The 21,883-nt window shown below is 45.6% G+C and overlaps 1 protein-coding gene across 2 annotated transcripts in view; it reads left to right on the top strand.

The window, feature by feature from the left end:
- Positions 1-21,883, top strand: part of GPC1 (glypican 1) — a 409,732-nt gene that overhangs the window by 203,952 nt on the left and 183,897 nt on the right. For both annotated transcript variants that reach the window (XM_069617862.1, XM_069617863.1), the window contains one exon: positions 5,838-6,229. In XM_069617862.1, coding sequence (XP_069473963.1) covers positions 5,838-6,229 — 392 coding nt within the window. The remainder of the gene's footprint in view (positions 1-5,837; positions 6,230-21,883) is intronic.

The raw sequence follows: 21,883 nt of genomic DNA, 5'->3' as shown, positions 1-21,883 counted from the left end.
TCCAGAGCCCTGGTTCTCTCAAGGCTGGACTACTGCACCAGCCTCTTTCAAAATATCCCTGCCTCTGCTCTACACCCTCTGCAACTCATGCAGAACAGAACCGCAAGACTTATCCTTCGCCTCAAGCCCAGGGACCGCATCTCTCCGGTGCTGAAATCCCTCCACTGGCTCCCCATGGCTGCAAAGTTCAAGACTTCAAGACCCTCTGCATTGTCCACAAGGCTTTCTGTGGCCTGGGACCTACCTGTCTGCAACGTTGCCTACCTAAATACTGTTCTTCCCGAGCCCTCTGCTCATCTACCTCCAACCTTCTGTGAGTGAGCCGGTTCTCCAAGCAGAGATTTGGAGGGAGATCATTATCCTCTGCAGGGGCCTCCCTCTGGAATAGCTTCCCTGCCGCACTCTGTCTTGAGCCTGATCTCTTTAAGTTCCAGAAACTCCTTAAGACATTCCTCTTCTCCCTTTCCTTCTCTCTCCCTCTAACCTGATAACCTTTCTCTCCGCTCTATCTCTCTTTCCCTTCTTTTCTGCGCAGCCTGCTGACTGGCCGCCTGGTGTGCGTCAGAGTCTCACAGGTCCCTGGCACCCTCGCCAGTCCAATCGCACTTGCCTCCGGTCCTCGCATTTGCCTCATCGTTGCTGCACTTGGTCAATGACCCATGAAAATGGCATCTCTCAGCACTTACTCTAGCTTCTGACTGACTGGGCGCACCTGGTCCCCTGCCCCACCTCCTGCACTTGTCCCCCCTACCCTCTCCTGCACATGTCTGCACACTTGCACGATCTGAATGCACCATGCCTTGAATATCATCTATCTGTTTTTTTCCTTTGTCTCCCCTACTTGCATGGTGGCGCCTCAATGCACTTGACAAATCTGCAGAAATTTCATCAGACCTTTTTGCTGTGATCTACACCATTAATTGTATTGTATGCACTTTTCCCATGCACCCACTATGCCCATGTAGACTTGTATCATTCAGAAAGTCAAGGGCTCTGAATGACTGTTGTTTTTTCCCCATGTTCCCTCCCTCCTTGAGCTCTTTGAAACACTTGCTTTGTGTAAAGGCGCTTTACAAATAATACCATAAAAATAGGGGAATACTCATGGACGGCGACCTCTCACTGGAACCACAAGTCAACGCTATTGCAAAGAAATGTTTCTACATCCCGAGACTACTTAGAGGAATGTTGTCATACCTCTCCTTCACACATAGAACCCTCACAATCATCTCCTTAGTATTGTCAATAATCGACTATGCAAACAGCCTCTATCATAGAATGTCAGAATGGCTCACAAAAAAATTAAATGCATCCAAAACACTGATGCATGTATAATCCTGACACTAAACAGAAGAGACCACATCACACCAGCGCTGAGAAGCCTACATTTGTTCCCAATACAAATATGCATTAAATTCAAAGCCCTATGCATTGCCCACAAACCATTACATGGACAAAAAGTTTGATTCCTCCAAGATCAGCCACAGCCAACCAGGAAGAGACCCAAGATCAAGCAACGACCTTCAAATAGAAACAAAACGAAACAATATGAAAAAAGGAAATTCAGAGGAACCGCATTCACACGTCTAATTGCTAATCTATGTGACACAATACCAAAGGAAATTAGGAAAACAGAAGACCACCTCACCTTCAGAAAACAACTAAAAACATGGTTATTCAACTTCCAACAACAACCAGCACAAAATCGACACTGCCAGCGATACCAATGGGGACCAAAAGAAAGACACCAACATCTAACCCACCACTTCCAACTCCTCTCCAGCGTACCCCACACTTACCTCACACGATCCTCAGAGCAGTCTAATTCCCACTGCAACACACAGCCCACACATCCACAGCAAAACTAACTGCTGCGAACAAACACCCTATCACTGAACGCTGCCCGTCCAGACACAATAGCCCCAGTGCGCACAATCCAAACGCACCTAGAAATCTGACCCGCACTAGATGTCAGTTCCTCCTAGTTCTACAACACCAACAGAAAAGCACAACCTCTATCCTATTTCCTCTTCCCTCATTAACCTGCCCAATCCACTCTCTTACAGATCTATTTGGACACCTGGAGACTATGCCAATGATAAGATACCTTAGCATATGGACAAACAGACCAAATTCGCCTCATCCAGCCATGTAGCAAATACTCCCCACTGTACTGCTGATATTTTAGTCCCCTTGGCTTTTAGATCCCTCCTCAGAGCACCTACTTTGTCCAAATCAAATGTCCCCTCCAATGGGAAACTGAGTCTGCCTGTTACATCGAGTCAAATAATGCAAATAGTCTAGAAAGTCACAAGACCAGCTACTGAACTGCCTAAACATATAATGGGCCGGGCGACACCTTTGGGGGTTCCTCTGCCTATTTTGACTGTCATTTGCCCATTTTCCTAGTTAATTTCATATTCACTATCATTTTCCCTGTTACCCAGATGCCCCTGTTCCTGTCACACTTTGACTTCACTCTTTTACAGTCCTGAGAGGTATAGCGATTTATATTCAATAACCAGAGACAGCGCAGAGTGGTCCTGACTGGGACAAGGACTTTCAACCGCCTCTCATTCAGCTGTCCCTATTTAATTTTTGGGCTTTGTTCTTCACCCAACCTAATACCCCAATATATATAACCGAATTACCACACCAACTATGCCCCTAAACTCAATATTTTTCCAAATCAATCTCTGGATAGAAAAAAGACAAATTCAACAAAATCACAACAATAACACAACAAAAACCAAACAACAACACTACATATCCTGCCCAGAATTTCCATCCCTTCCTGTGTTGTCCATTTCCCAGTCCCAAACGGAACCCTCAGTCCCCTGTGCGGCCCCGTATGCACTCTCACCAGACCTGATATCCGTCTCCGGAAACCCCCCTGGAGATTTGAAAGTAGGTCTCTGACCTTGTTGTGTCTCGGGAGGATAGCTCAGGGGCAACATGCTCGCCTCGGAAGCAAGATGACACAGAGCACCACAGGTTCGATCCCCGGGCCACGCTTAGAAACCTCTGGGTATTAAGCACGTTATAAATAACCTATCATATCATATTGTTTTGAGAGAACGTGGAGCTGTCCGGGCAGAGGTCCTCGTGAGCCAGAGGTCTGCAGCATAGCGTGACGAGATCTGTGTCATGGTCACCATGTATCACTGCAATTCAAATAAGAGACTCAATAGTCGGGTAGAGAATGAACAACTCAAGAATATTTATTTAAACCAGGTTTGCAAGCCGAATAACTGGACAGCACTCAATTAGCCCGCCGGCCAATCTAACCCAAACTGCCTCCAGCTGGTCTTCTCCTTAAAGTTCCTCATGGTCTGACCCTATTCATTTGACATCATGTCCGATTGACCTTTCCCACCCCACACGACATCACAATGCTCCCAATTTTTTCTTATGGTAGTCTGTCCTCGGTTTCCATCTGGATCCTCCTTCCCACGTAAACGTTTCCTTCTGTGAAAAATAATAAACGCTTGGGATCATCAATGTACAGATAACACATCGGGTATTTGCACATTTCACAAACTCCTCCCATATCCCCAATTCCCATTTTCACGTTCCGTGTCATCATGAACCGTCAAACTACATATTACCACACAAATCATATCCCCACACCCGTTCACAGCCCTCTTACTCTGAGTTAGAGCATTTGCTTTGCAGTGTACAAGTACTGACCTCTTCAAATGAGGTACTTTATTACAGTAGAATGCGTTGAAGGCGTGAGCTCTGTGATGGGGGAAGTAACTTGGCCGTCATTATTTTGATGGCATACGGGCATCCATTGTAAGTATCTAGTCTGTTTAAAAATATACATTTTGAATGTTAAAAATGTGTACAATCTCAAACGTTTGAAGCACCAAAGTAAAAAACGAAATATCACAAGTGTGAAAAACGATATAGGAGCAAAGGAATACGTGGGTAAAGAGGTAATGGGGAGTATTCCCCATGAAAAAAGAAAGAGAAAGGGGAAAGGGCTCTGTGGAACCCAAGGGCAGAACACTAAGAGGAAAAAAGGGAGGTTAACCGTAGTGTGAGCTAGAAATAGTCCCAGCCAAAGCGTAAGAGAGGAAAAGACAACCAGGTACACAGTATAAGGAGGAGGGAGGGTCAGCGGGGGAGGGGGCTTGGGCGCATAACGCGGAATCCTTATGATGCTGCAACATCTGCAAGTGCCAGTCGTGGATACCTGAGGGCATCGGTGTGTCATAGGCACAATGAATGGACCCTACACTGATCCATAAGGCATAAGGCTTCAATCATACAGTGCCCATTCAGCCAACTTTCCTACCCCTGAGCTGAGCCTGCAGCAGACAAAAAGCCAAGGACATTGAGAAACATGCTTCTATTTCGTCCATGTTTGAGAGAGATAAACATCATGTCAGAATCCGGAAAAAGAAACAACAAACCACATCTTTGACCAGTTTCATGAGGCCTCATTACACGGAAGGCGGTAGGAGTTTACCGGTACAGGTAAGGGTACCGGTAAACCCCTACCGCCTTACTACGAGTTCCCTTTGTGGGACCCGACTTTAACGGCTGATTTTACCAGCCGTTAAAGTAGGGTGCCGCAAAGGGACCTCGGAGCTAATTACGGTACCGCAGTTTGCGGTACCGTAATTAGCACCTTCCCCATTCCCATTGTGCCCTATGGGGGCAAAAATGGGAATGGGGAAGAGCCTTGGTGAATGGGGAATTACCGGCCCCGCTCACCTTGGAGTAGGGCGGTAATTCCGACATCCACCAAGGCGGACACGGTAAAATACCGGCGGCAACCATGGCGCTATTAGCGCCATGGTTACCGCCTACCGTGTAATGAGGCCCATGGTCCTGATGGTGTGAGAATTGAAGCTATGGGCATTTTCTGTTAAATATCATAGCACCATTTGGAACAACAGGGATTTGGTACAATTCTTCTGTGAATATAATCATGTATTTCAAGTTCCTGAAAAGTCCCTGACTTCCAGGGTAAATTCACAAATTAGCTGGCACATCCCTGAAGGGCTTTTGACTTGCTCATCTTGGAGAATTACAATAGATTACAGTTGAGGAACATGCATATTTTTTTTCTTTCTCTTTTAATTCTGGCTATACACAGCTGTAGGTCTCTGGCATACATATTACACACCAATTATATTGCGCCAATGTCCAATGTAGTGGTTTTACGGAGCCTGTACCGTGAATGAGAACATGAAGTAGTGCTGCCCCACCTTGAGCAACCAGCCCATGGTCTGTGCAAGAAAAAGAAAGTAAAACAGGGGAAAACATGTGGGGGTGGAATATCAGGAAAAGGGGAGGTGCACTAAGAACTAACAACTTGGGAACAAAGGAATTCAATGAGGTAGAGGGAATATTATTATATAAAATGGGTTCCTATTCGATGGTACTCCGTCGATCAGATGGAAAACTGACCCAGAAAGAGGGAAAATAAGAAAACCTGTCAAACGCAGGAAGCAATAGTGTACATGTGATTGGTCTATGGCATCTTGACTTTTGTCTTTGTTTGGGCCATTGCTACTTGAATTCATCATCCTGTCGTAATACTGCTGAACTGCTTCTTGTGAACTATATTATACCACAAACCTTTGAAAAATGAGAAAGAGGCTTGTTAGTCAAAAACAGGAGACATAGACATGCTTGTCTTGCAATTCCTAAAGAACTATGAATGATTGCCTAAGGAATGCATGACTGCACAGAAAGATGTTGATGGAAGCATTATTCAGATCCAATGAGGCGGGTAATATTTGACAGCTACTGAACACTAGCGTATAAAGAGCTGTTTCCATCTTGCTTTATATATACATCCATTCTTGTTTTGCTTTCAGGCTATTTCCAGGACTTGCTGAACAAATCAGAAAAGTCCCTTCACGACACCTTTCCTGACCTCTATGGGGACTTGTACAGCCAGCATGTAAAGCAATTTAGAGAACTGTATGTTGAGCTGCGGCAGTACTACAAGGGGACCACCGTCAACCTGGAGGAGGTGCTCCACGAGTTCTGGATGCATTTGCTGGAGCGGCTCTTCAAGCTTCTGAACTCCCAGTACGTCATCACGGATGAGTACCTGGACTGCGTGTTCAAGCTCTCCGAGCAGCTCAAGCCATTTGGGGAGGTGCCGCGAGACTTGAAACTGAAAGTAACGAGAGCCCTCATTGCATCCCGCTCATTTGTGCTGGGCCTGGGCGTTGGCATCGAGGTCGTCAAAAGAGTATCACAGGTAGGCCAGCTTTCATCTCTTCTGCATTATTGTCATAGGAAATAGGTATGCTGCACCATCTGACTGAACTATTTATAGTTGTCTTGTGGGCCGCGAGGATAGCTCAGGGGCAACCTCAATACCTGATCCCACGCTTAGAGGCTGGTGTTGGCATGTAATTCAAATTCTTGAGTTATTGACTGTTTATTGGGCATGACCAATGGAGAAGAGCCAGTGCAAATGTATATCAGGACATTCCAATATCATTGAGAATCGCTATAATCTGTAGTCATCTCCGTGTTGATGTCTGTTATTACAAATCTACCTTCTTGACTGTCTGCTTGCACGTGTTAATGGGATTGGGAACAGATAATGATGGGCATCCAGACTTGTCTATGGGAAGAACTGTCCATTTCCATGATGAAATGATTGAATGCCTGTATGAGTCTTATCTGATTGGCAGACATGGGTGGCCAATTTAAAGAATCCTGTAATTCTTTATATTCTATAATATGAGTGCCATACTTGGATGGGTCTCCGGACAATTTAGAAAAAGTTAGCTAAAATGATACACAAGAATACAGGTGGGTCTTGCAGAAAATTTCCTGGCAATCTGAGAGGGTTTTGTCAAATGGTGGGCATGTCCCTGAACAGCTGTATGTGCATTTATTTGGAGGGTTGAAGAAATGTAAACTAGGAAGCAAGTTTCAAGTGCTGTTTTGAAGCTCTGTCTGAACCACAGTCAGATTGACTCGGTGTGTTGTTGGTTGACTCGGTGTGTTGTTGGTTGACTCAGTGTGTTGTTGGTTGACTCGGTGAGTTGTTGGTTGACTCAGTGTGTTGTTGGTTGACTCAGTGTGTTGTTGGTTGACTCGGTGAGTTGTTGGTTGACTCAGTGTGTTGTTGGTTGACTCGGTGTGTTGTTGGTTGACTCAGTGTGTTGTTGGTTGACTCAGTGTGTTGTTCGTTGTCTCAGTGTGTTGTTGGTTGACTCGGTGTGTTGTTGGTTGACTCTGTGTGTTGTTGGTTAACTCTGTGTGTTGTTGGTTGACTCTGTGTGTTGTTGGTTGACTCAGTGTGTTGTTCGTTGTCTCAGTGTGTTGTTGGTTGACTCTGTGTGTTGTTGGTTGACTCGGTGTGTTGTTGGTTGACTCAGTGTGTTGTTGGTTGACTCAGTGTGCTGTTGGTTGACTCGGTGTGTTGTTGGTTGACTCAGTGTGCTGTTGGTTGACTCAGTGTGCTGTTGGTTGACTCGGTGTGTTGTTGGTTGACTCAGTGTGTTGTTGGTTGACTCAGTGTGTTGTTGGTTGACTCAGTGTGCTGTTGGTTGACTCAGTGTGTTGTTCGTTGTCTCAGTGTGTTGTTGGTTGACTCTGTGTGTTGTTGGTTGACTCAGTGTGTTGTTGGTTGACTCAGTGTGTTGTTGGTTGACTCAGTGTGCTGTTGGTTGACTCAGTGTGTTGTTCGTTGTCTCAGTGTGTTGTTGGTTGACTCGGTGTGTTGTTGGTTGACTCTGTGTGTTGTTGGTTGACTCAGTGTGTTGTTGGTTGACTCAGTGTGTTGTTGGTTGACTCTGTGTGTTGTTGGTTGACTCAGTGTGTTGTTGGTTGACTCAGTGTGTTGTTGGTTGACTCAGTGTGTTGTTGGTTGACTCGGTGTGTTGTTGGTTGACTCAGTGTGTTGTTGGTTGACTCGGTGTGTTGTTGGTTGACTCAGTGTGTTGTTCGTTGTCTCAGTGTGTTGTTGGTTGACTCGGTGTGTTGTTGGTTGACTCTGTGTGTTGTTGGTTGACTCGGTGTGTTGTTGGTTGACTCAGTGTGTTGTTGGTTGACTCAGTGTGTTGTTGGTTGACTCGGTGTGTTGTTGGTTGACTCTGTGTGTTGTTGGTTGACTCGGTGTGTTGTAGGTTGACTCAGTGTGTTGTTGGTTGACTCAGTGTGCTGTTGGTTGACTCGGTGTGTTGTTGGTTGACTCGGTGTGTTGTTGGTTGACTGTGCTATAGTCATGGTTCTTTGACAGGGAATGCCTGATGTGCAGCTGAAAATTGCTTACAGGCTGCTTCAGAATTTGAGGCCTGCCTTTCGCAGTGCTTGGTTCCAGAATGTTGTCAGTAAGTGCTCGAGGCACTGGGTTGTTGCCTGAAGACAATTGGTAGGTTATTCTGATCCTGTATAACAAGGAACAATAGTGTATGTTCATAATTCTTTCTATCGAATTGGCACAAAAGGCTAGTCTGCAGGCCCATTTTCTGAGCGACTGTGTGCCTTTGTATATTTCTGCAGGGCAGACAAAGTATTTTGTGTAATATGGCTTTTTTGTGAGACATTTTAATTTAACTGGAGTTTCAATTCCGCTGTTAGTCAATGGAAAGAGTGAAAGCAGCAGTGTTGTGGAGAGGAGGGGGTTGCCCGATGCCCTGAAGTGCTGTGTTTGCTTTGTGCAGAATTGGGAATTTCTAATATTCTATATTTGTAATGATTTGAAGGAGCTGTCTTGGAGAAATTCCCAGGGTTTAGCTTTAGATATTATGGTATTTATTTAAGAAATAGTTTCATTGTACAGATGGCTATTGTGGTGCTTGCTACTTAAAATTAAAATACCAGCTATTTGTTCTTTGAATGTGACATGATTTTCATCATGCCCAGCTTGCCAGAACCTAACCTCTGTCCCATAGAGGCAGTCAGCATGCCCTACTGGGGGGTTGTCATGTTTTGTTCCTGGGAATAGTGCTATACTTTAATCAAGCCTCCAGAGAGTCGGGGATCTGTGCTTTATGGAGAGATGACCTTCTACCCCTAACAACAAACAAGTTTCCAATTCATTTTTCAGTAAAATTGATATTGGCCTAAACACAGAACTGCTAGGAATCAATTCTTACTACCCCGGTGTAATTAATTAATAACAGTAGATGTGATACACCCTTCCCAACACAGTGTTAGAAACAATATATATATAGTTCATATGTATATGTATATTCATAAAATACGAATACACAAACAATGCTCACAAACATATGTGTAGCCTTTAAGTATATATGTATATATATATACTCTCTTGTACAGATAATATATGAGTATTACAACCAGTATAGTCAACCAATAAGTTATCCCTAATGTGAGCAATAATGCAATTTAATGCAGTCCTAACATCCTACTCTTCTATCAAGTTCCAGGAAGCTAAAACCTATGGCCACTCCTCAATGGGCATATCCATCTAGTGTGGCACAGTAAAACTAAGGATATAGTCACATTTGTGCTGTCTGGAAAGGTGAGCCAGTACTCATGTGATGTTTTTTCAACCGCCTTAAACCCATTAAATGGTAGTGGCTGAAACCCCATGGCTATTTAAAATGCAATGTCCTAAAGGCAATCTACAGTCATTTTTAAAAATATGAGTAAAACAGTAGCAGTCTATCTATTTGATTTGTTTATCCCATGCACCAATGTATTTATGGGGTGACCTATCTTGTCCAGAAAGGCACAAGGAGAGACATTGGGCCTCATTACGACATTACAACATTTCCAGTCTGGAAACAAGGGTGCCAGTAAGCTCACCACCACCCTTGTTTCCGGACCAGTAAATTACAAGTTTGCCTGCTGGGGCAACTGGCCCCGACAGGTCTGACCCTGCCGGGCGCAGCGGCCACAGTAGGCAGACTCTTCATGGAAGAGCCCGCACCATTAGCAACGGTGCCGGCGCTTCCGGGAACTCATTCCCATGGAGTCCTATCGACTCCGCAGGAATGGGGAACAACATTTACTGGCACCTAGCTTACCGTTCCGATGGGACTTGTAATGTCCTAGTGCCACCGGCAAGCTAGCTGGGGTGGACTGGGGACCAAAAGAGGCCCTGGAAATAATGTTCAAAGTGGCCCCAAATAACACTTTTTCAGCAAGCCCAATGCTTTTCCTATGAGAACATTCGGAAAAACCGCACAAAAGAGGCCAAGTGTGCAGAGGCCCACTGGGAAATCTCCAGAGTTCCCTATAGGCCATTCCACCCCTGCAAGCTAGGTGCCAGTAAAATGTCACGAGTCTGGCGGCAACCCGCCGGGAGCACCGGCAGGGTTACCGCCGGACCCATAATGAGGCCCATAGGTTTTTAAGTTTCTTGTGCCGAAACATTTATCATAACTTGAACCAGTGTGCTCCAAAACGCAGGTGGACAGTAAGAAGCTCACCAAACTATAAATAACGCACCAACTCCACTATTCAGTTCAAGACCTTGTAGAATGTAAACAATGTGAAAACATTAATTTAAATAGAGGAACAAAAATACATTTAAGCACTAATTTAGAACCAAGGTGCAAATTGACATAACTCTGGAACAAAATCTGCAAATCTTCTGACCCAATTTGCTCCCTTTTCAGTCCTTTCGACTCTGGTGATTTATGCATGTAGGTCTTGCCCACTGGGTCCTCAGAAAGCTCATTCTAACTCTACCCCTTTGGAGTGCCTTATATAGATCTGAAATAGGCTTTATAAAACAGTTCTGTGAAAACAGTCACTACTGCTGGATTCCTTATTATGCAGTGTCATATTGCCATAGTGTGCAATGTCATGGTGTCATGGTTCATAGTGTCTTGTGCCACTATGACTCTTCAGAATTATGGCATCTCCTATCCTTTACAATGGACAATGCCGCTCTACCAGAGAATATATCAGGCTGCTATTCTGCTAGATTTGCCATTATCTTAAGATGTGCCCTTCTAGCTATAAGCAACATATTGCTTAGTTGCTTAATGCAACGTGGAAACTTACAGTGGATAAAACAAGTTGTTCAGTGTCTAAAATTAGTCTAGTGTCCTTAATTCCATTCCTCATTGTGACTTCGTTCTGCTGCAAAATGTAATGTTCAACTTAAACAGCTGTCTTCACAGAGCACAGTTTCAGATGTGAAAGAATAAAAAGTGTTTAGGATGAAATGCTATTTTAGCACACACCATGGCGAAGTGACTGTCCCATTGTTAGGTGAAGAAAATATTGTGGTTGGAACAAGGCAATTTGTAATACTCGGCTGCATTGCACTTTGTGATTTGTAAGAGCTTTGGAAGGGCAACTCTTAAGCCATGTGTGTGCAGGTCTGAAAGTTACACTGTAAAATCGAGCACAGTAACCACACATGAACACATGTCTTTTAACCAAATAGTAATATGCTTTAGCTTGAGGGTGTAAGCTGATCAAACCCTACTTATATGAAATAGATGACAAATGCGTCAGTTTCCAGACAAGTGACACATCCCCAGATTCCTTTGTGCATAAGCCTGGCCTTTAAGCATCTTCTGTTTGTGAGGGAAGAGATGTGCAGGATGTGTTGTTCGCTTATTCATGTGAACGTTGTATTGGGTTCTGTACCCAAGAGCAAGCCTTAGAGGACCCTGGAGTGTCTTGAAACGAGTTACTTCCAAAGTGAGGGAGGTGCATGAATTGGAACAATTCTGCAACCAGCACTTAGTCCAGGCAGGCGCTACGACCCTCTTGCAGAAGGAAAATAAGGAGATGACCTCAGGTTGAAAGTTGCAGAGAGAACTTGAGTGACTCATGTCTTGGTTGTCTTCCTTCTTTTCATGTGGAGTTTGGTATCCACCTTGTGTTGATGGTATATGTCAGAAGTTATTTAGTTGTTTGCATGGATGAGGCCATGAAGGATGCACCACAGTATTTGATTTCCTTATGACCTCGCTCAGGAAGCGTAGATTGGTGATTTGTTGGTAATGTTGGGGACTGCAAGTGGGCCAAATCATTGTTGTTCAGGTGGGGCAGGTTGACAAAGTTCAAGAGTATCTGGGACGGTAGTCTGAAAAAAAGTATCCCTGAGTATGAAGAACCAGGTGTTGGTCAGGAAGGCAACCACATCTGAACTCTCACAAAGGAACACACTGTCAAAAGCATCGGTACTTTACCTAAGAGACAGGTCGCGTTATTTTGGTTGGGCTTGGGTATGTGGTGGGGAGTAGGATTGTTTGTCTTCTGACAATGAAAATGTCTAGTTCTTTGGAAGGTTGGCCTTTTTCATGGCCTCCAGGCGTTCTGGCAGGCCGGAAAAGGAAGGAGGGCTGGTAGGGCTTAGTTAGCGGGATTAATGTTAACAGGTTTGAAGAAGGAGAAAGGACTTTAGGATGCTTACCAACTGTGCTGATATTGGATTGATAAAATATGCTTTTCGCATCTTTTCATGTTGCGCTGAAATTTACAGTGCCTATTTTTTACTTTGATTTGGCCGGTAAGCACACTGTACTCAACATTTGTTCTTTTTTGTTAGTTGTATGCGAGTGGTTCATTGTGTTGTGGGGTACTTTGTTTGACAATTGGGATAGTGTAACAGATAGGAGCAATGGTCATTTCCCAGATGGTTGTGATATAGGGGGGATGTTTTATAGTGAGAGAAAGACTACACTTGAGAATGTGATACTTTGGTGTAGAGATCTGCGTGCTTGGTGGTGATAGAGTAACAGCTGAGGAGTCTAGGATTGAGTCGTTGGAGGGGGTGGCTGAGAAGCGCTCCGTATTGGGGAGGATGGGTTTTAGGCTGGAGTGCCGGAAGAGAAAAGAAATGCACACATGCATTTGCCAATGTGGCCTATGACGAGGGTGGGGTGAGATGCGGGGGGTAAGGAGTGTAATTGTTTGTTGTAGGGCACATTGTAGACTAGAATGTTATGTGTGACAAGGTGCGCATAGATGACTTAAATGAAAGGAGCTGAGAATAAGGTAGCATGTTGAGCTCTAGAGTTTGGGGAAGATAGGGTGGGGCTCAGAATGCAAATGGCATAAGGAGGGTTTTATCAGACTTAGGTAAATGGTAATCAGTCAGTAGAACTATGAGTGACATGAGGGAACATGGTGCCTCCCCATCCCCCCCTTGAAAGTCTTCTGTGAATAGCCTTTAAATGGACTTCATATTGGAGAGCTTCTGTGGCTGGCTAGGAGAGGGTGTGACTCTTAAAGGAAGAGCTCCTGCGGCTGGTGAGGGGGGAGTGTGCATCTGAGTTGGAGAGCTCCTGCAGCTGGTATAGGGAGGGGTGACTTTGAGTTGGAGAGCTCCTACGCTGTTGAGGGAAGGGTGTGACTGAATTTGAGAACTCCTGCGGCTGGTAAGGGGAGAGTGTGCCTCTGAATTGGAGAGCTCCTTCAGCTGGTATGGGGAGGGGTGACTTTGAGCTGGAGAACTCCTGTGGCTGTTGAGGGGAGGGTGTGACTGAATTGGAGAGCTCCTGCCGCTGGTGAGGGGAGATTTCGACTGATTTAGAAAACTCCTGAGGCTGTTGGGGGGAGGGTATGACTCTAAATTGAAGAGCACCAGCGGGTGGTCAGGATAGGGTGTGACTGAACTGGAGAGCTCCCAGGGCTCGTGAAGGGAGGGTGTGACAGAATTGGAGAGCTACTATGGCTGGTGAGGGGAGGGAGTGACTGAATTTCAGAGCTCCTGCGGCTGGTAATGGGAGAGTGTGCCTCTGAATTGTAGAGCTCCTTCAGCTGGTATGGGGAGGGGTGACTTTGAGTTGGAGAACTCCTGTGGCTGTTGAGGGGAGGGTGTGACTGAATTGGAGAGCTCCTGCGGCTGGTGAGGGGAGATTTCGACTGAATTAGAAATCTCCTGAGGCTGTTGGGGGGAGGGTATGACTCTAAATTGAAGAGCACCAGCGGGTGGTCAGGATAGGTTGTGACTGAACTGGAGAGCTCCCAGGGCTCGTGAAGGGAGGGTTTGACTGAATTGGAGAGCTACTATAGCTGGTGAGGGGAGTGAGTGAGTGAATTGGAGAACTCATGCGACTGGTCACAAAATGGTGTGACTGAATTGGAGAGCTCCCAATGCTGGTGAGCAGAGGGCGTGACTGAATTGGGGAGCTTCTGTGCCTGATGAGGGGAGGGTGTGACCAAATTGGAGATCTCCTGAAGCTGGTGAGGGCAGGGTGTTACTCTGAACCGAAGAGCTCCATTGAGGCTGGTGAGGGGCGGGTGTGACTGAATTGGAGAGCTCCTGTGGCTGGTGAGGAGAAGGTGTGACTCTGAATTAGAGAGCTCCTGTGGCTTAGGGGGGTATGACTTTAAATTGGAGGGCACCTGTGGGTGGTCAGGGGAGGGTGTGACTGAACTGGAGAGCTGAAAAAACAAAGGGCCTCATCACAAGTTGGGCGGTAACGGCGGCGCTAATAGTGCTGGCGTTATTAGCCCTACCGCCAAACCCACTGGCGCTATTAGCACCGGATCACGGGTTTGGCGGAACGGGTATTACCCATTCCCCATTGAGCCCATTCAGGAATTCTCCATTCCCCATTGGGCTCAATGGGGAAATTTCACGCTTTTTCCACCGGCGGATTTCCTACTGCGGTAAACGCGCCAAAAATCTGCAAATTCTCGGCAGATTTCCCCCCAGCTCTGAGCTGGGGGAAATCAGCCAAAGCTGTGATTTGGCGGACCCTTAAATGCGGCGGTAACAGCGCTACCGCCACATTTAAGGGCTACGCCAAACTCGTGATGAGGCCTAAAGTGTCCTCAATTAACAGGCACTGCCGTCCCCTGCACACCCTTAATACTAGTAGGAACCAGTCAAAAGTTAGGAGAAATAATGGATGTTTGATCCCTTGTAATAAGTGTAGATGTAATTGTAAAAAGTGATCACAAAAATAAGTTTCAATTATATTCATTCAACTTGGCATTATTGGCACGATTCCCCTCTGATATAAGATCACAATAGTGAGTTAACTCCTGGGTGATCTATCTAATTTCCTACTTGTTAAATAGATCAAGATAATCGTTACAATTGTTGGAAGCCAGATGAATTCATGAAACAGGATGTAGATCAACTATGTTTGAACATCGAATCAAAAAGGTGAATTTTTGTAGTTTCTACCTCGGCACTTATTATCAAATGTGTAGATAGACACAGGGGTTAGTGATACAACCTTTCCTTTACCTTGTAGATACTATTGGGGCTTGAAGAACCACTATTTAATCAATTGATTGTAAGATTTATTTTTCCTGATGAAGGGATGTATTTACCTGAAACGTGTTGTGTTTTTTCTTATATGCACCTTATGCTTATGACTAATAAAATGCTTTATGATTTTCATAATTAAGTTAAATGAATATAATTGAAACTTATTTTTATGATCTGTTTTTACGCTTACATTAAATTACGGGAGATGAAAAATCCATTAATTCTCTGAACCTTTTGACTGTTTCCTACCAGTATTTAGCGTGTGCCGCGGACGGGAGTGTCCGTCCATTGAGGACACTTAGTTTTTCCATCACCAATCTGACGATTTATGGTGCAAGAGTTGTTTTGTCCCCTGCATCCCAAAATGTAACTATATCCGTTCTAAACCTGTACGAAACCAGTACCTTATTCAAGAATCAAGGTGTACGACAACCCATTCCAGTTGTTATACTGAACTGGAGAGCTCCCAGGGTTGGTGAAGTGAGGGTGTGATGGAACTGGAGAGCTCCTGAGGCTAGGGGGAGAGGGTGTTACTCTGAATTGGAGAGCTCCTGAGGCTGGTGAGGGGAGGGTGTGGCTCTGAATTAGAGAGCTCCTGTGGTGTTGGGGGGTATGACTCTGAATTGGAGAGCACCTGTGGTGTTCGGGGGTATGACTCTGAATTGGAGAGCACCTGCGGCTGGTGAGGAGAGGGTGTGACCTAACTGGAGAGCTCCTGAGGCTGGTGAGGGGAGGGTGTTACTCTCAATTTGAGAGCACCTGCGGCCGGTGAGGGGAGATGTGACTCTGAATTGGAGAGGTCCTGTTGCTGGTGAGGGCAGGGTGTGACTGAACTGGAGAGCTCCCGAGGATGGTGGGGAAGGGTGTGACTCTGAATTGGATAGCACCAGCAGGTGGTGAGGGGAGGGTGTGACTCTGAATTAGAGAGCTCCTGTGGTGTTGGAGGTTTGACTCTGAATTGGAGAGCACCTGCGGCTGGTGAAGAGAGGGTGTGACTGAATTACAGAGCTCCCGAGGCTGGTGGGGGGAGGGTGTGACTCTGAATTGGAGAGCACCTGCGCTGGTGAGGAAAGGGTGTGACTGATTTGGAGAGCTCCTGAGGCTGGTGGGGGGAGGGTGTGACTCTGAACTGGAGAGCAACTGCGGCTGGTGGGGAGAGGGTGCAACTGAATTGGAGAGCTCCTGAGGCTGGTGAGGGGAGGGTGTGACTCTGAATTTGAGAGCTCCTGCAACTGGTGATGAGAGATGTGACTCTGAATTGGAGAGGTACTGTTGCTGGTGAGGGCAAGGTGTGACTGAATTGGAGAGCTCCCGAGGCTGGTGGGGGAGGGTATGACTCTGAATTGGATAGAACCAGCAGGTGGTGAGGGGAGGGTGTGACTCTGAATTGGGGAGCACCTGCGGCTGGTGAGGAGAGGGTGTGACTGAACAACAGAATCCTGAGGCTGGTGGGGGAGGGTGTGACTCTGAATTGGAGAGATCCCGTTGCTGATGAGGGCAGGGTGTGACTGAATTGGAGAGCTCCCGAGACTGGTGGGGGGAGGGTGTCACTCTGAATTGGATAGCACCAGCAGGTGGTGAGGGGAGGGTGTGACTGAATTGGAGAGCTCCTGAGGCTGGTGAGGGGAGGGTGTGACTCTGAATTTGAGAGCTCCTGCAACCGGTGAGGAGAGATGTGACTCTGGATTGGAGAGGTCCTGTTGCTGGTGAGGGGAGGGTGTGACTGAATTGGAGAGCTCCCGAGGCTGGTGTGGGAGGGTGTGACTCTGAATTGGAGAGCTCCTGTGGTGTTGGGGGGTATGACTGAATTGGACGGCACCTGCAGCAGGTGAGGAGAGGGTGTGACCGAACAATAGAGCTCCTGAGGCTGGTGAGAGGAGGTTTTGACTCAATTGGAGAGTTGCAAAATAATTTGTTGTTGTGGAGAAAGGCAGATTGGACCGCTGGCACATCGAACTATATTAATGTGCTGCCCTTCAAAACTACTCATGAATCATGGGACTTCTTTCCATTTCATTTAGAAAATGTGCTGTAATAGGCACATTTTCGCAATACGTTTTTAGTGGGGAAAGACCTCCTGTCCCGTTTAGTGGCAGTCAGACTGTCGTGCGTAGGTCAGGTGTTCAGTGGAATTCAATTCGGGGCGTTTATTGACACCCTCATTGTTTCAAACTGGAACAGCCGCCGCTGCTGTTAGCGTCGCCCATGTACCTCCTGAATATAGGCGCTGTGTGATATTTTACCTATATATGGCTTTCACAGTGCAAAGGTTAGCACTAGCTGTGCCAGTGCTTGTTTCTCTAGCGCGCGACTCCTGTGCATGAGCCCTCCAGCCTGGGGCAGGTTAGGGACCTGAGGCTCTGGGAAATGGAATGGCACAATTTGCCAGCTTTACTATTCTTTTTTATTTTTTTATTTATTGTGCATTTAGTTTAATTCATTAAAACTTTAAGCACTTTTATAACAAAATTTAACAAAATAAAAACATATTATCAAAATTAAAACAACATCATATCATACAAAAACCACAACATCTTTACTATTCTGGTCTCCCGGTGTCACAGGCGACAATTCGGCCAATGGACGAAATCTGTTCTCTATGGAGAGCGTGTCACAAGAGATTGCTGTTTTCTTTATTGTGTGATGTGGCTATTAAATAAGTCTTAAACACATTGAAAAACCAAACCTGTAAACTTCATTTCTCAATACCTTATAAAATTACATCATTACATATCAAATCGCACATTTCATAAAACCTTACTAAAATACATAATGAGATCATTTTAAACTGAACGATTGAAACAGCAACATAAAATAGTGAGTTTCAAAAGAAAGAGAGTGTGTGTTGTGTGTCGGTGTGTGTTGATAGTGGGTATGTGTATTGTGTGTGGGTATGTTACGTATACATATTGAAGGAGAGACCTACACTTTCATTTGACAAAGGCCTGAGTGTTAAATCAGAGCGTAACAGCAAGGCGCACTTCTTTAAGCTTCTATTTCCCGCTCCACGCCATTTTCCATGCAGGGGAGGCCGTTCGATTTTACACCTGCGTGAAAGACAAACGGATTCTTTCAAAATTCGTGGCGGTTTTGCCCCTTCTTAAAACCAGGCGGATTCCATATAAATAAATCCGCCAGTAGATGCTGGCTGCCAAGCGTAATGTGCAGGCAGCGTTTACTTGCTCACGTGACAGCGAAGAAACTGGAAGGGTGAGCGTGAGTCTGCCCCGCTTTGCTCTTTCCGTGACCCCTGAGCCTTCTGAATGTTTACCTTGCATGCCGTGGGCCAAGCTGCACGCAATTGCTAACGTCGGCAGCCCCCTGCATACAATTTACATTTGTTAGAAAATGACCCTGCTATACTAAAATATAATGATGGATCATTGCTAAAATGAGGAGAGTAGGTGAACCAATGCGTGTGCTTCTGAACGGTTACACTTCATTATGTGTAAATTGTTTAATGAAAAAGCCTCAACATTCTGTTTATGATGATTATGCTGTTTGATTGTTTATAGCACTCAGACAGCAGCCTCGGAGCCATCTCAGAGGGGCATTTATATGCTGGAGGACACACTCAAAACAAGGGGCTTTCTGTGTCATCCGATAATCACACCTAAAGAATTTGCAGCTGGTGGCTGTTTAGGGCAGAGCCCCTCCCGCCCTCCCCAGTGCAGACCTTTGGCTCCACTGGTAGTTGGTGGTGTGCTTGGAGCGGGTGTGCATCCTTCCATTACTTTAGTCTGGGAGCTTGGTGCTAGGCTATTCCACACTGCAGACATCTGTTTGAGTTAAAAACCATGTGCTGCGTAAAGCATGTGTGAAGGAAGTGCGGGTGAAGTGCACGTAGCAGTTTGGCAGAGCAGACTGATATTTCTTTCTTCATATTGCTAAGCAGTTGGTGTTGTGCTTGGAGCGGGTGTGCAGCGCTCCATTACTTTAGCCTGGGAGCTCAGTGTTCGGCTATTCCGCACTGCTGACATATGTTGGGCTTAAAAACCCTGCTCTGAGCGAAGCGTGCATGAAGGAAGTGCGGATGAAGTGCACAAAGCAGTGGCATAATTGGGAAGTTTTGAATTTGTGAGTAATTCAACCGTGTTAACGCCCCGCGTCCAGTCTCTGACTATTGAACTTAGTAATGGCGGGGTGCTCTGCTTACACCCTTTGCAGTCAATCTGTTCACTCTGGTGACTCCTACAATGTCAGTCTGCTTGAGGTGCCCCCATATAGCGGAAGGGGGAAGGATCTTATTGGCAGTGTGGACATTTGAGACTGTCGGGGTGGGGGGTCTCACTGAAGAAGCCCTGGTTTCAGAGCTTTTACTAAACTTGGGTGACATTGCCCCAGCGGGCAATGTAACACCTATCCGTCAAAGACTCCCCCACATTAGCCATTGAGGGCCAACTCTAAAAGGCACTTCAATTCAACCAGGCCCGGTGACTTGGATTCCAATTATGGGGCCGAAAATCACTGACTTCTTTCCAAAGTCAGGCACAAGTATGGAGGTTCGAACACTGAAGCCGGCGTGTGCTGTAGGGACTGTGGACCATTCAAATGCTAATGACCAGAGCTTGGTTGAAATTGTTATAAATGTCCAATGTTCTGAGCAATTTAACGATTCGGTAGGGGCGAGAGAAGAATTTGACAATCTTATGGCTTTGCCTGTATCCCCTATTCAAGGAGCATCTTGCCCTGATTCACCTATTGTATTAACTGAGCTCATTGCTCGAGCAACAAAGACATTCCATGTTCACCATCCAGGAGGAACAGCGCTCCACTACATCCTACCTTACGGGATACGGACGAACTGACAAGACTTACTTCCCCATCAATTTCTTCTTTTAACTCCATGCTTAGTTCATTTGTGGTCTTATATGACAATGTTAGGGACGAGGTTAGGGCTGGCACACTAATGCTAAGTGAAATTAATGTAAAAGCGGAATGACTTATGAAAGCCATTCCCCAGTCAGGTTAGTACCAAAGCAAGTCCCTAATCCTATTTTACAGCCATTAGTAGCCGTAGTCATGTAGGAGAGGGTACATGTCTTCAGTACACAGTGGAAAGTGAGGGACAGTCAGGCCTGTATTCAACTGGCGAAGGGTGTAGAATGGGCCCACGTCAAACTAGTACGAATTTCATGTGTCACTCAATGTAATGCTTCAGTTGACACGGTGCCTGGAGGTCTTTTGCTTACCATATGTTCCCCTAAGGCTATTGACCACCAGCCTAATAATACAGGAAATGGTGAACTGATGGTTAATCCTCTGGAAGGGTCTTCTGAAGTATAGACAATACTTAGGGTAAACAAAGACCCTGTTAAACAGGAGGGAAAACCAAAAAATATCAAGTCTAAAAACTGAAGGAAAGTCCTCTAGCAAAATCTTGCATAATTTAACCGTACAAGAATCACTGAGTAGACAGTTAGCAGACTGCCATGTAAAATCTAGGGCTTCAGCAGTACTGCCTGAGCATGAAGACAACTGGGCCTCATTACGAGTTTGGCGGTAACCTGCCGGTGCTACAAGCGGATGGCCACCGAACTCGTAACACCGTTCCACCGCCTGATATCCGAGTGCCAGCGAGACAGTCCTGGGGGCCTGGGATGTCAGGCGGCAGAAAGTGTAAATCCCCATTTCCGTCGAGTCCCACAGAACTCCGCGGGAATGGGGACACGGCAGCACTGTGATCATTACATTTGCAAAACCAAGAAAGAGGTGGCTATTTAAGTAGCGCTTGGAGAATGATACCTTGATGCAGGTAGACAATACAGTTTATTTGGGTTTTCTCATTTGTTGTCGTCCCCAGAACGCTCATATTTTATTTGTCTCTTGTTGAAACATAACACATTAATTCTTGTTAATAAGATGATCAAGATTAACGGAAAGTATGGTAGATTTTCTCTTAAACCAATCTTGAATTAATACAAAGGAAAGGAAATTCCTAAAATCACTTATGAAGTTGAATTGTTCTGTCCCTGGATTCTTGGGCACCTGGATACAATGGAGGCCAGTATTTGATGGAGAGTCTTGAAAGTTCCAAACGCAGTTCCCATAGCAGAAATTCACTTTGACCTTGGGCTTAAGTCTCTATAGCTGCGAGTTCCATGGAGACTGTTGGCTCTTTACCGCAGTCTATATCCCGTTGAGAATTCCTTGTATGAAGAATTGAAAAGTGGATAAGTCTTAATAATATGATTACTTTAAATATGTCGAGAGATTATTGTGGAAGTACTCTCAGAACATAGGAACAGGCTCAAGGGACCTCTGGGAGCATCCGGGGGTGGTTAAGCTTGCATTATATCAGGACGATTGGTGTGCAACACTCAACAATTCCATGAGTAACCTCTTTAGCCCATCTCCAGTCAGAGCATAAACTCCTGGGGTTTGTTGCTGCATATTTGGACATTTTCCCCAATAGATACTATAGGGGGGAATTTTCAAGGTTCAGGTGGAATTTGTTTCACACTAGGGAAATGATTTTACGCCGCAAGTTGATACGCCAGGAGGAAACCTTTTGTAGATTTTATAAAGATAAGCTCGAACTGGAAACGTTGAACCATTCGCTCATCTGTTGTAAAGCTTTAAGCTCAACGCACATTGTTTTTCAGGATATTAGTTTATCGTGAGGCGTTTATCGAATGTGACTCCTTCTGGGGTCCATGTCAGGGGGGTTTACCCCACGTCGGTGAGTTTTTCCATTGTAGGATTCTTGCGTGGCCTAAAACTTTGTCTTCCAGG

This window comes from Ambystoma mexicanum, chromosome 10 (assembly GCF_040938575.1).
Source record: "Ambystoma mexicanum isolate Mex_15411 chromosome 10, UKY_AmexF1_1, whole genome shotgun sequence".
Taxonomy (NCBI): Eukaryota; Metazoa; Chordata; class Amphibia; order Caudata; family Ambystomatidae; genus Ambystoma; species Ambystoma mexicanum.
The sequence above is the reverse complement of the archived record's forward strand: the minus strand, read 5'-3'. Positions and strand labels throughout refer to the sequence as shown.